Source organism: Elaeis guineensis, chromosome 3 (genome assembly GCF_000442705.2).
Source record: "Elaeis guineensis isolate ETL-2024a chromosome 3, EG11, whole genome shotgun sequence".
NCBI lineage: Eukaryota > Viridiplantae > Streptophyta > Magnoliopsida > Arecales > Arecaceae > Elaeis > Elaeis guineensis.
In genome coordinates, this window is record NC_025995.2 from 111,640,963 (window position 1) to 111,653,634 (window position 12,672).

At 37.6% G+C, this 12,672-nt stretch overlaps 1 protein-coding gene across 1 annotated transcript; it reads left to right on the plus strand.

Annotated features, from left to right (window-relative positions):
• Nucleotides 1-229: 229 nt before the first annotated feature.
• Nucleotides 230-4,510, plus strand: LOC105040897 (phosphatidylinositol 4-kinase gamma 4). The gene is made up of 3 exons (XM_010917644.3): nucleotides 230-400; nucleotides 629-2,131; nucleotides 3,808-4,510. Exons 2-3 carry the CDS (start codon nucleotides 791-793, stop codon nucleotides 4,183-4,185), a joined length of 1,719 nt encoding a protein of 572 aa, XP_010915946.1. The 5' UTR covers nucleotides 230-400; nucleotides 629-790; the 3' UTR covers nucleotides 4,186-4,510.
• Nucleotides 4,511-12,672: the final 8,162 nt, after the last annotated feature.

Below are 12,672 nucleotides of genomic sequence, written 5' to 3' on the forward strand. Positions count from 1 at the left end.
TCCGATAGATTGGGTTATAAGAAGGGATTCTGATGGATATTACGGTTATCCGGTACAATTTCACCTCTACTTCCCTAATATAATCCAGAGGCATGATGGTCATTTTGACCAACGATGCTTCTGGGTAGCTTCATGAACTGCCGTCTCCTCTGGTTAACGCCGTCTCCATTAGTTCCTGGTCCAAGCGTATATAAGGCCGGCGGCTCAGGCTATATCTTCGTCTCCACCCGTCCCGAAATTCTCTCGTTTTCTTTCTGTTAATGAAAAATAAGAAAAAATTGAAGGAGTGAAAGAAAACTTGAAGAAGAAAAAAGTTCTCGGCCTCTGGAACGAAGAGCGGAAGGAGAACCCAATCGAGACGCTAATCCCCTCGCCTTCTAGTTGCCATTCTTCCTTTTTGGTAAGAATCCTTCTCGCCAACTCCTCCTTTTCCTCTTCCATCGCTCTTTATTTTTGTTTCCTTTTTTTTTTTGGGTGAAAATGCCCCATGTATTGGAATCTCGATCCTGTTGCTGTGAAACCCGACTGGTTCTGTTACGTGGTGGTCTTCTTGTTTGAGGTTTGCAACCGTAGTCTCTTGATAGGGTTTGATCGCTGATCTTTGGGCAAAATGGGATGTTTTTGTCAGGGTTTTCTGGGGTTTGATTCCGATCCCAGGTAACATTGGGATCCTCACTTCGATCTTTGAGGAGAAAGAGATCATAATCCATGATGGCTTCTAGGGTTTGAGAGGAGAAAAATCTCGCCTTTTTTAGCGAGGGTTCCTTGTGCTCCCCCTTAGAGAACGAAGATGTCGTCCGCCGGCGTTGCTCTCAGCCCCATCCGGGAAGATCCGGCCCTCTCCCCCATCCGGTTCGATGGCAGTAGGTCGCCGCATTGCTCGCCCGAGTCCATCCTGATCTACCTCGCGATCCCGGGTTCATCTGTGATCCCCATGCAGGTGCTGGAATACGACTCGATCGCCTCCGTGAAGCTTAGGATCCAGACCTGTAAAGGATTTATGGTCAAGAAGCAGAAGCTTGTCTTCGATGGCAGGGAGCTGGCTCGAAACAACAGCCTCGTCCGGGATTATGGAGTGACTGATGGGAATGTGCTCCACCTTGTCATCCGGCTCAGCGATCTCCGTGTCATCACCGTGAAAACTACCTGCGGAAAGAAACTTGAATTCCAAGCCGAGCGGAGCCGGAATATTGGTTACATCAAACAGCAGATCGCTAAGCAGGGTAAGGATTTTTGTGATCTTGAGGATAAGCTCATCTGTGATGAGAAGGAGCTTGATGATCAGCAGCTGATTGATGACATTTGCAAGAACAATGATGCGGTTGTCCATTTGCTGATCCGTAAATCAGCTAAAGTTAGGGCTAGTCCGGTTAACAAGGATTTTGAGCTGTCAATAGTTGCACCTGATCCGAAGGAAAACAAAGGGGTCAATGACCTTCAGATAATTGCTAAGAAGCAGCCAGATAGAGATGCTTGGGTTGAGCCAGTGATCGTTAATCCCAATGTTGAATTTTCTCCTGTGATTATGGGTCTGGTTAGATCTACCATAAGTGGATTGGAGAAGGGCAACGCTCCAGTCTTATCTTCAGAAGGCTCAGGGGGAGTGTACTTTATGCAAGATGTCTCAGGTCACAACTACGTTGCTGTTTTTAAGCCAATTGATGAAGAGCCGATGGCCGAGAACAATCCTCGAGGGCTTCCTTTGTCATCAGATGGTGAAGGCTTAAAAAGGGGGACACGGGTAGGCGAGGGTGCGCTAAGGGAGGTTGCAGCATACATCCTTGACCACCCTATTGGTGGCCGCCGCTCAAGTGACGAACTTGGCTTTGCTGGTGTTCCTCCGACAGTCTTGGTGCAGTGCTTGCATGAGGGATTTAATCATCATGATGGGTATGGTTATATAGCAAAAAACTACAAGATTGGATCCTTGCAGATGTTTGTGAAGAACTGTGGGAGCTGTGAGGATATAGGGCCTCGGGCATTCCCAGTAGAGGAGGTTCATAAGATCTCTGTGTTGGATATAAGATTGGCAAATGCTGATCGACATGCTGGCAATATACTGCTTGGCAAGGATAGAGAAGGGCAGTTTGTGCTGGTTCCAATTGATCATGGATACTGCTTGCCTGAGAATGTAAGTAAATGCTACTCTATTGTTGCATACTAGAGTTTCAATATAGTGTTTATGTATTTCTCTCTTGTTTGTGCTTTTTTAGATGTTGAAAATGATGTTAAATCAATATTATGATTAAGTTAATGATCACTCGAGCACACTTCATGTTGTTTTCATTCTTAGTATAAGGACTTGGAGATCACTTTTTTTGTGGTAGTTATGTTTTTTTCCTTTTATATTTCTAATCACCTTTTTTATGATTTTTAACAGAAATGCATTAGATGGCAGAAGCTTATTAGTATTTAATCTCTTGTTTGTTCAGAAGTATTATTCATGATAGCCAAATCTTCTACTCTGTTAGAAGTGTGGTTGTAAGCATTTACCATAATCATTAGGAAACCTGAACTTTAACAAGAATTTGCTTGATATCTGATCCATCAAATAGTTGGATTTTACTTGTCATCATATCCGATTCCCTTTATGCATCTGATTTTGTGGATGCTATATGATTAACGTAAATATTATAATTTAGTATGTAAGGTGAAACTATATGTTTCATCTAATCTGTGTCTAGATTTTCCCCTTTGTAAAATCTGTTTGACTATCCATGCATATTGTATCCCTAATATCCTTCGCAACCTATTTATTTATTTTCATAATACCCGTTTAATGGTTTCCATCTTTTCTAGATTGTACTCTTACACTATTCCTAGTGGTGGAGCCAAGATTCATTCCTAGAGAGGATCAAATTACGTGTCAATAGAAATATGATATTTTATGAAATATGATTAAAGTTAAAGTTTTATTCCATTATTTTATGCTATAAATAATTGTCTCATGCTTTTTGTGATCAGCAAGGTATCAGAATATTCTAAATGTCAACAACAATTTACTAACATCTCATATATGAAAATATTTATTAAGGCACTAGTAGCTATAACAAAATTGAAACTTTAAACCTTATATTTATTAAGGGAAAAAGTTTCCAAATCTCATATTTTTGTATTGTCGCTGAAAGCCACCTTCAAACCAATTGCCTCTAACCACAGTGCCACCCAAGTGAGGTGTTTCACCAGTGGGTGCAACAAACTTTGTCACTAAAGAACTTAGTTTTTTTGATCATGTCTTGAGTTTTATTTACCTTAGGCTATTGAATCTATTTATAGTGAAAAGTCTCTAATGTAGTCTACCAACTAGATTGCTTTGTTTTGAATGAGCAGATGAGCCGGAAACTAAATGTTAATTGATTTTTAGTCAAAATGATTTTTTGGATTTTTTTTTTCTAAATTCAGGACTTGTAATATGACTCTGAAACTAGAAGACTTATAGATGCAATCTATTGTCTGGTTTTAATCTTTGCTTGCTTATTTCGTTATGTGAACAAATTAGACTCCATAGATTGGAGTCTTTTGAGAGTCCACATTATAATATTACTTTGTTCTCGACAAGAATCACATCATTCCATTCTGTGTCATACAAATTCATCAGCATAAGCACATGTCCCTTGGTTATGAATTGGAAGCTACCTGTAGTAAATTTCTTTTCTTTGTATACTTGGGTTAACATTTGGATGTAATCATCGGCATCCTAACATCCTGAATGTCTTCTTCTTTGAGTTTAATGTGCTTTTAAGTTGTCTTTTAACACTAATTTCACATCATTGGTAAGTTTTACTGTTTATCCCTGTGCCATTGCAGTTTGAGGATTGCACCTTTGAGTGGCTCTATTGGCCCCAAGCTCGCCAACCTTTCAATGCTGAAACAGTTGACTATATAAGATCATTAGATGCTGAAGAAGATATTGAGCTCCTCAAGTTCCATGGGTGGGAACTATCACCTGAGTGCTCTCGCACTCTGCGCATCTCCACCATGCTTTTGAAAAAGGGTGCAGAAAGAGGGCTTACGCCATATGATATTGGGAGCGTCTTGTGCAGGGAGACGCTCAAGAAAGAATCCAAGATTGAGCAGATCATCCATGAAGCGAAGGATTCTGTTCTTCCAGGCTCCAGCGAAACTGCATTTCTGGAGTCTGTGTATGAGATCATGGATCGTTACCTGGATGAACTCTTCATGTAGAATTGCCTGGCTCTGATTGCGTATTAATCAATGTCTAGGTGTATGTATGTGGATGGGTTATTGCTTGGTGGATGATGGACATTGTAAGTATGATGGTCCTTTCTCCATTTTGTTAATACAAGGTCTCAATATTTGAGAGGCTCTTGAAACTTGTATTGCAGCTCTTACCATCTTTCTTGGTTGGTTCAATCCTGTTTCCTGCTTGAGAGGATGAGCAAAAGCCTCTAGATCGTTAGTATTCATGCTTGTATCTAGAATTTCTTATTTGAAGATCCAAGACAGATAATTTCTTTCCTCTTGAAAAATACTGATTTTGTTTCTGGAACTTGTTTTGGTTGTTCTGCTGTTAGGAGATTGGAAGTGTGCTGTAACTATTCGTAGGGCTCTCTACAATATCCTCTCACAAGCCTTTGTGGTCATTGAATAACTGGGCAGCTTAGTGGTCCTTCATTATCTTGGTTGTTTCAGAGGCTTTGCTTTCACACATAGTTCGGCATGCTCGGGGTGCCCCTTCGGTTGTTCCACAATAGATTTCTCTGTTTGTTAATAGCTGTTGAAGAGTATTTTTGTGTGTATTGTTATCGGAGGCAAAGTCTAGGTAATTTAATACAAATTCAGAGAATGCAAAACTGAGATGTAATCAGCTCTATGAGGTAAGTAAATGAGAAGTTAGTGGTTAGAATAGTTTTACTACTTGTACCTTGCACCATCCAATAAGAAGTTCGTACATTGTTTAATGCAGTTAACTTTTTTCTCTTCAAAATACTAAAATTTATCAGCTGGCCAATTATATTTAACAGTAATTTTTTTTTTTTAATTTAAAATTTTCAATCAAGCTTGGATGATAGTATCTTTTTTCAACAATTGGTGATGTGCTGGTTTTTTATTGGATGGTATAAGATACATGTGGTAGAACCGTTTTAATTAATAATTTTTCTAAATAAATGCTGTTGAAAAAAAAAATAGGGTGCTGTAAAACAAAGCCAAACCACTGTTTACTAGAAACAGTATTGCGATGGCAAAGCTGCAACAGCCTATGTAATAAGAGATCATAATGCTTGTGCAATTAGAGCTGGAGGTGAACTATTATTTCCCACTTTTATGCTTATTGCTGAATTGCATGCAGCTTGATTAGGTGTTCAGGTGGCTGTGCATGAGCTTCATGCCACCAATATTTGGCTTGAGGGTGATTCGAGTATTGTTATCTCTTGCATTACCAAGGACTCAGCTGCACCTCCCGCCCATCAGCCACTCCTTCAAGATATCTGATACTGGAAAAACATTGTTAATTTTTTTTATGCTTCTCATACTTATTGGGAAGCCAACCAGGTGGCTAATCACTCGGTAAATGAGGCACTCTTGGGTGACTTTGTGTGGTCCACTGTACACAATTTTGATGATGGCTGTCTTCATTTAATTCATGCAGATGATTGTGATATTCGATTCTCTAGACATACATAATCTAGATAAGCTTCTACATACAGATTCTATAACTTCCTATAGTACTCTTCTTCTATTATATGATGTATGTTCCAGAAACGAAGATCTCTTTAATGCAAGCAGCAGGAGGTTTATGCTCAAAGTCTGCTTCATGTTACATCACTCATTACATAGTAGTTCTGCTGTTATGTGGTCCCCAAGCTTAATTACATTGAAATTCAGTATTTTACTCTTATTCACTCTATATTATAGTGTAGCAACTCTCCTTAACTGCACTTCACTGTTATTATTTCTTTATTATGTGTTCTTCTACAATCAAATCTCGCTGATTGGTGGGGCTTCCTGGATATTTTTATTGTCGTTCTGCTACTAGACATGGATTGGGCGGTGCCTGGCACGACCCAGCTCAAGCTCATCGGGCCACAGTCCAAACGGACCGTGCTTGACATGGCCTATTTACCTCGGATCCTGGTCTGGCATAGCCCTAGGCTTGGGATTTGATGGGCTGTATCTATCACGACCCATGGCTCGTCAGGCCTACGGACTTGATGGGCGGCCTGTGGACTTGATGGGTGATCTTTTTATTTTATTTATTTTTTTTCTAAAAAAAATCAACCCAAACGGGCCATTCCAGGCATGGCCCGTTTAAGCCTGTTACGGGCTGTGCCTAGCACGACCGTTTAGCGTCATTACGGGCCGTGCCACGCACGGTCCGTTTATTACTGTTACGGGCCAGACCCGGCCTGTAACGGCTAAATTCTTTTTTTTTGGGGGTTATAATTATTATTTTTGAAAAAATAGCCATTTTAACTTTCTCAACGGTTATAAAACGGCTAATTTGAGAGATATTTTAAAAAAATAAAAATATTAGATTTCTATAAATATCCCTCCTCTTCTTCCATTTTCACCGCACCAAATCAATTCTCCTTTCTTTTTCTACCATTCTTTTCTAGCAATATTTAGCAAGTATTCAATTAGCAATTAGTAAGTGTTCAAGTACTATACAAGAGGAGGATTAGTCCATCGGAGCTTTGGAGGTCTTTGTTGAGGTCATAAGGAGGAGTTGGCTAAAAAGAAGCTTACAAATCTTCACCTGTGGCCTACCTCTACTTAGTTTCTTTGTTTGGTAAATTTTTTTTATTTGCATAACTCATATTTAGATATGGTATCTTATGATGAGAGTTATTTTGGCATTTTTTCAATTTCAGAGGGAAAAGAAACTACTATTCCTCCTCTTTTTGAAATCAATACTGAACGTGAAGGCTCTGCCTCTTCTTCTCGTAAGAGAACTAGTGCCGTATGGAATGATTTTGAAAGAGTTATGGTAGATAAAGTTTTAAAAGCAAAATGTAAAAAATGTACTAAATTGTATAGTTGTGCTAGTAGTGGAGGAACTGGCCATTTGAAAAGATATCAAAAAAGCTATATTATGAGTGATGCTCGTCTTCAAAGCACTATTAATATAAAAAAAAGTAGTTTTGTAGGTAGTTTTGCATATAATCATGAAAATCAAAAGAAAGCATTGGTCAAATAGATAATTAAGGATGAATTATCTTTTAGTTTATGCGAATCTTTTAATTTTAAAGAGTATGTTCAGTTAGTCCTATAATCCGTTTATAGAAGAACTAGTAGATGTACATTTAGAAGAGTAGCTATAACTAATTTTTTAGCAATGAAACAAAATTTGATCCAATCTCTCTCTGTCCTAAATTCAAAAGTATCATTAATTTTTGATATTTGGATAGCATCTATGGGTAGTTATTATTTTATTGCTGTTACTGCTCATTATATTGATAATGATTGACTATTAAATAAATATATTCTTGCTTTTCTTACTTTTGATTTTTCACATTTTGGGCAACAAATTTTTAACGCTATTTATTAAACTATATGTACATATGGTATTAATGATAAAATTATATCTATTACTTTTGATAATGCATCTAATAATAATTCTGCTATTAGATTATTGAAAGACTCTTTGCATCCCATTCTAAATAGGAATTTATTGCATATTAGATGTGAATATCATATTTTAAATCTCTCTATTCAATTTGGTATGGATATAGCTCAAGATATTATTATAAAAATTAGAAATATAGTTTCTTTTATTCAAGCTTCAAAAGTAAGACTTTAAGAATTTAAACAAATATGTATAGATCATGATAAATATTTTAAAAAATTTAAACTTGATATTCTTACTCATAGTAACTCGACATATATAATGATATATGATATATATTTATATAAAAATTTATTAGATACATATATTAATAATCATGAATTAGATTTTACATTGATTGAAACAAAAGTAAAATTTAAAAAAAAAATAGTTAGTTTTTATAATGCCACTGAAATTTTTTCTGATATTTATTATCCAACCTCTTATTCATTTTTACAATATACATATCTTATTAGCCAAAAATTTATACAACATAGATATGATGATATTTTAGAGCCTATTATTTATGAAATAGAATTTAAATGGAATGAGTATTGGGACACAATATGTCCTATGCATAACTTAGCTGCCGTATTTGATTGACGTATTAAATTAAGTGGTGTTTTAATTTTACTTAATGCATATTGTGAAAATATGAATCTAAATCATGAACCCACAAAAGCTGAAGTAAACTAACTTCTTTATGATATTTATGCTTTATATGATGATAAGATTCGTGAATCTAGTACTTTTATTCATCATCTGTTTTCTCATTCATTGCACATAGAAGATATACATATATTTCTTCAAGTTTATCTTCATTTTGAAGTAGTGAACTTAAATTTTATTTATGAAATGATCTTCAATCTTCAATCTTGATGTGTTAGCATAGTGAAAAAGTGTCAAAATCAATATTCTGTAATGTTTGCTATTGCACATGATATCTTAGTTGTGCCGATGTTTATAGTAGAATCGAAATCTGCTTTTAGTATAGATCGACGAGTTCTGAATGAAAAGAAGAGCAGGATGACCGACGAAACAAGTGAAATGCTGCTTTGCTTCAAAAATTGGTTAGATGCCAATGTGAGACTTCAAGATGAAGATGGATATAATATAAATTTCGATGATGACGACAACACAAATACTACTGACGATACATGATGATCAGTAAGATTTTTAATGATTAATTTCTTATATTTATAATTTTTTAATTTTATCTTTTAATTATTGAGGTGAGCCACCTCAATTTCTTCTTCCTTCCTCATTGTATTTGGCGGTCAGACCTATCCCCTCCCTCCCTCGTACCATTTTGATTGATATTAATAAATCGATAGGGGTTTATGCCAAACCCCCCACCATTACAAAGTGATTTTTTGTTTTTACAAAAAAATCTCACATCTATTTTTACAAAAAAAAATCTCAAAAAAAAATCTCCACGCGTGCCAGGCCTGGACCGGGCCGGCCAGGGAGTCGTGTTGTGCCTAGCCCACAGGTCGTGCCAACTTAGGTCTTCATCGATCGTGTCGGATCTGGACCGCGGGCCGCAAACTTTCAGCCTAGCTCGGCCCCTTGGATCGAGCCTAGTATGATCCGTTACTGTAGCTAACGGGCCATGCTAGACACGGCTCATTTCATGCCGGATCAGGTCGTATAACGGGCGGCCCGATCTGTTGCCTATGTCTATTTGCTGCTGGCCACAAGCCCAGGGAATAGGTATCAGGACATGTTTATAACGTCTTCATGGTCTCTCTACTTCAGCATACATCTTGGGCTTCAATACTGCATCACGTGAGCATGATGGATTTGCTGCCAGAAGCTTTTACAAAAGGGGTGTTCGACATTCAGGCTACTTCTTGTTACAGTTTGTTTCAACGTCTTTTATCTGTTCGTCATCTCCTTACAGGTCACTGGGTTCTTGCTATTTTGGCTGGATATCCTTTCTTCAAGCTGTACAATTGCTACTTCGCACCACAGTGTATACTCTTCATCCTTCAATCTGGGTCTTCACAGCTGCTGCAAGACTTTATGCAATATCTAGTCTTAGGCTTTGGTTCTTTCCTACTCAACAGTTGGGATAAGCACAACCTATGTGGATTCAAAACTGAAGAGACACCTGCAGCATGCTCTAGTATATATGCTACATGTCTCTTTCTCATGCCTCTGCACGTTCAGCGACATATACTTCAAGTTTCGTTTCATACTTAACCATAGCATGCATCAGTCTAAGCTTCAAAATGATACCAAACCACAACAGCAGCATGGTCAGATCATATTTTCAATGACAATCTTTCAAATTGTATAGTTTTCTTGCTTCTTCACCTATTCATTTTGGGTTATGTGTTCTCTGTAAATTATGTTTGTCTCTAGCTTTTTTTGGTTCTCATTTGTCTCTCATTGTATTTCACTCTTACAGACCAGTAATGGGTGGCCTTTTTGTGCCTACGGTAGCCTGCTTACTTGGTCAAACTTGTACGCTCTTATTATATGAATACTGTGCTTCATACCAAACACGAAAAAAAAAAAAAAAAAAAAAAAGAAAGAAACAGTACTGCGACGTCATACATCCGAAATTTCTGTACCAAAAAAAGAGAAATTTCTTTCGACTTTCTGAAATACAAATCTTAAATAGCTCATGAGCTTACGTTAATGGTCACACCTCTTCATTTAAAAGCATAAAAACCAAAAGTTCCAGTGCTTCTCCAAGAATTTGAATTTGCATAATTATAACATGGATTGGTATTTCATCCGTATACTTTTACAAAATTACTTGGAAATATTGCATGTCACCATTTTAATTAAGTCTTTCACGTTTCTATGAACTTCAATATATATATATATATGACTTAATTTTCAGGAAATGAGAGAGAGAGAGAGAGAGAGAGAGAGATTCCCAGAAACGTAGACAGAACGACTCATAGGGCCAATTTGGTCATGAACAATAGCCAACACTGTTAGGCCCAACAAGCCCATTTTTACGGATCCTCCGTCACCACCCAAACTGGCATGCTGTCCGCGCTACCATCTCTTAAGCCTAAAACACCATAAAAATTTTGCAACAAAGTCAAAGTGAATCATAAAAGGTCTCTTTCAAGCGCATGCACACATAATTTTTGTGTTGGGTTTGGTTGGTAAAGTTCTGTTAGCTTCGCATCTGAGCGAGGAAGAATTGCAGAAGTTGAAAATGTTCTGAAGATTAGTCGTGGGAAAAGGCTTAAGACTGGCATTAGATAAGTGCAGAGCAATAGACCACATAACTGCAAATAACAACAGTAGCATTGTTAGTTTTGTGATTTTTTATTGTTTCTTGAATAAATCATGAATTAGTAATTCTTTTCAATTAAGAAATTTTATATATTGCATGAACGGAAGATGCGTGTCTTATAACATTTACTTCTTATAGTGGATCATGTTTATCGATGTATATATCATTTTTGAACTTTCCTCAACATTTTCGACCAAGAGATTAATGCAAACAGTCTTGCAGTTACACATCCCCATCTAGAATATGAATGACACGTACCAGTAATATGTCTCAAGTTTAAACTGATCCCAACAGCCCCCTGACAAAACCAGTTAAATTAAACTCCTTGTGATTTTCTTTAAACTAAACCCGCTACTCCATTTGACGGTATTAGTTCTGAATTTAGTTTTAGCCAGTCTTGTCGCTCGGCCTGGGGAGAGGCTAGTTCTCTCCTGACTCTCAAACAACCAGTAGTCCGGGCACTTGGCCTGACGGGACAAGTATAAATTTCGAATTGGTTCAAACTCAATATGTTGCACTCGTACATTAAACTTATAAAATGTTATATCTTCAATTTAAACATATCATATTTATAAATTTTATACTAGTACAATATGATATCATGTAGGACTGTAGGAATTTCCCAGGGAAGATATCTCCTATATCAATCCAATATCTATCACATTTAAACTAGTCGAGGCATCAGGTCCAGCAGGACTGGTGCTGTATCTAGGTTTTTTTTTTTTTTGGCAAGTCAGATTGTCCATACAATTTTAGTATGAATATATCTAAAAAAAATCAAAAAATAGATTATCTTTGAAGGCCAAAGAAAGGTCCTCAATATTAGTCCATATAGTCTCTTTGATATACTTTGCCATAAAAAAAACCATTCATCCAGTAGTATTGTTAGCCTCACCTTAGATATTGACGAATTTCAATAGAAGAGTAGCTCCCTGCCACGCACTTAATATCATGAATAAGATGGTGCACCACCATTGACGATGATTGCCCACATAATCAGGCTACCATTGTGGTGGAATCCCTATCAATCACTAATCTCTCCACTCCTAACCTCTGCCTGGCGAAGATAATGTCTGCTCAAGTTGTGTGTAGCTCTACCATCGGAACCATGCTACTGGTAAGGTGACATCTGCGGACAGCCAAAAATTTAGAGTCTAGACCGTAAATTATGATTCCCGCACCCCCTATTACCTCTAACGCTGGCATCAAAGTTGATCTTGAGATGACCTGAGGGTGGGAGCTCCCATATGATGAACACTAATTGGAGTACTATCAGAGTAGTTGAAGAGTCTTAGATATCCCAAGTAACCAAGATCAAACCAATTGATATATAGTGCATGACCTCCATAGCCTGGAGTAATCCTCCCTCAAGAATGAGTCTCGCTGATTGCCATACCTTCTTGAATATAATCTTTTTCCTAGCAAACCAGATGTGGTGGGTGATGTAAGCTGCCTGAATACCTATGGCCAATCTCCATGTTCCTTCGAAGAGCCTTTAAGAAGGACTGAGTTGGTTTCATAGGGGTAATGGTCATGGTGAGAAGTCTGACCATTCTCTACACCTATCGAGCTCAAGGGCACAGGAAGAGGACATGGTCAATAGTCTCCTCCTTCATACTGCAACAAGGACAGGTCATTGGGATGCTGTATCTAGTTTCAATAAAGGGACTAGTTCTCTATTAAAGGGCTGTTTGGTTGGAGGGAGTGGGGGCCTGGAATTGGAATCAGAATGGGTTACTCCCATTCTAACCGTTTGGTTGGACGGAGTCCCATTCCGATTCCGATTCCAAGATGGAATGGGAATGACTCAATCTATATAGAACTCAATCCCTACTCTCCTCTA

What these genes read in the sequence shown, in the direction of transcription:
- LOC105040897 (XM_010917644.3), top strand. Translation starts at nt 791, where the DNA reads ATGTCGTCCGCCGGCGTTGCTCTCAGCCCCATCCGGGAAGATCCGGCC. An exon ending in GATACTGCTTGCCTGAGAAT is followed by an intron (nt 2,132 to 3,807) that starts GTAAGTAAATGC and finishes GTGCCATTGCAG; the next exon opens with TTTGAGGATTGCACCTTTGA.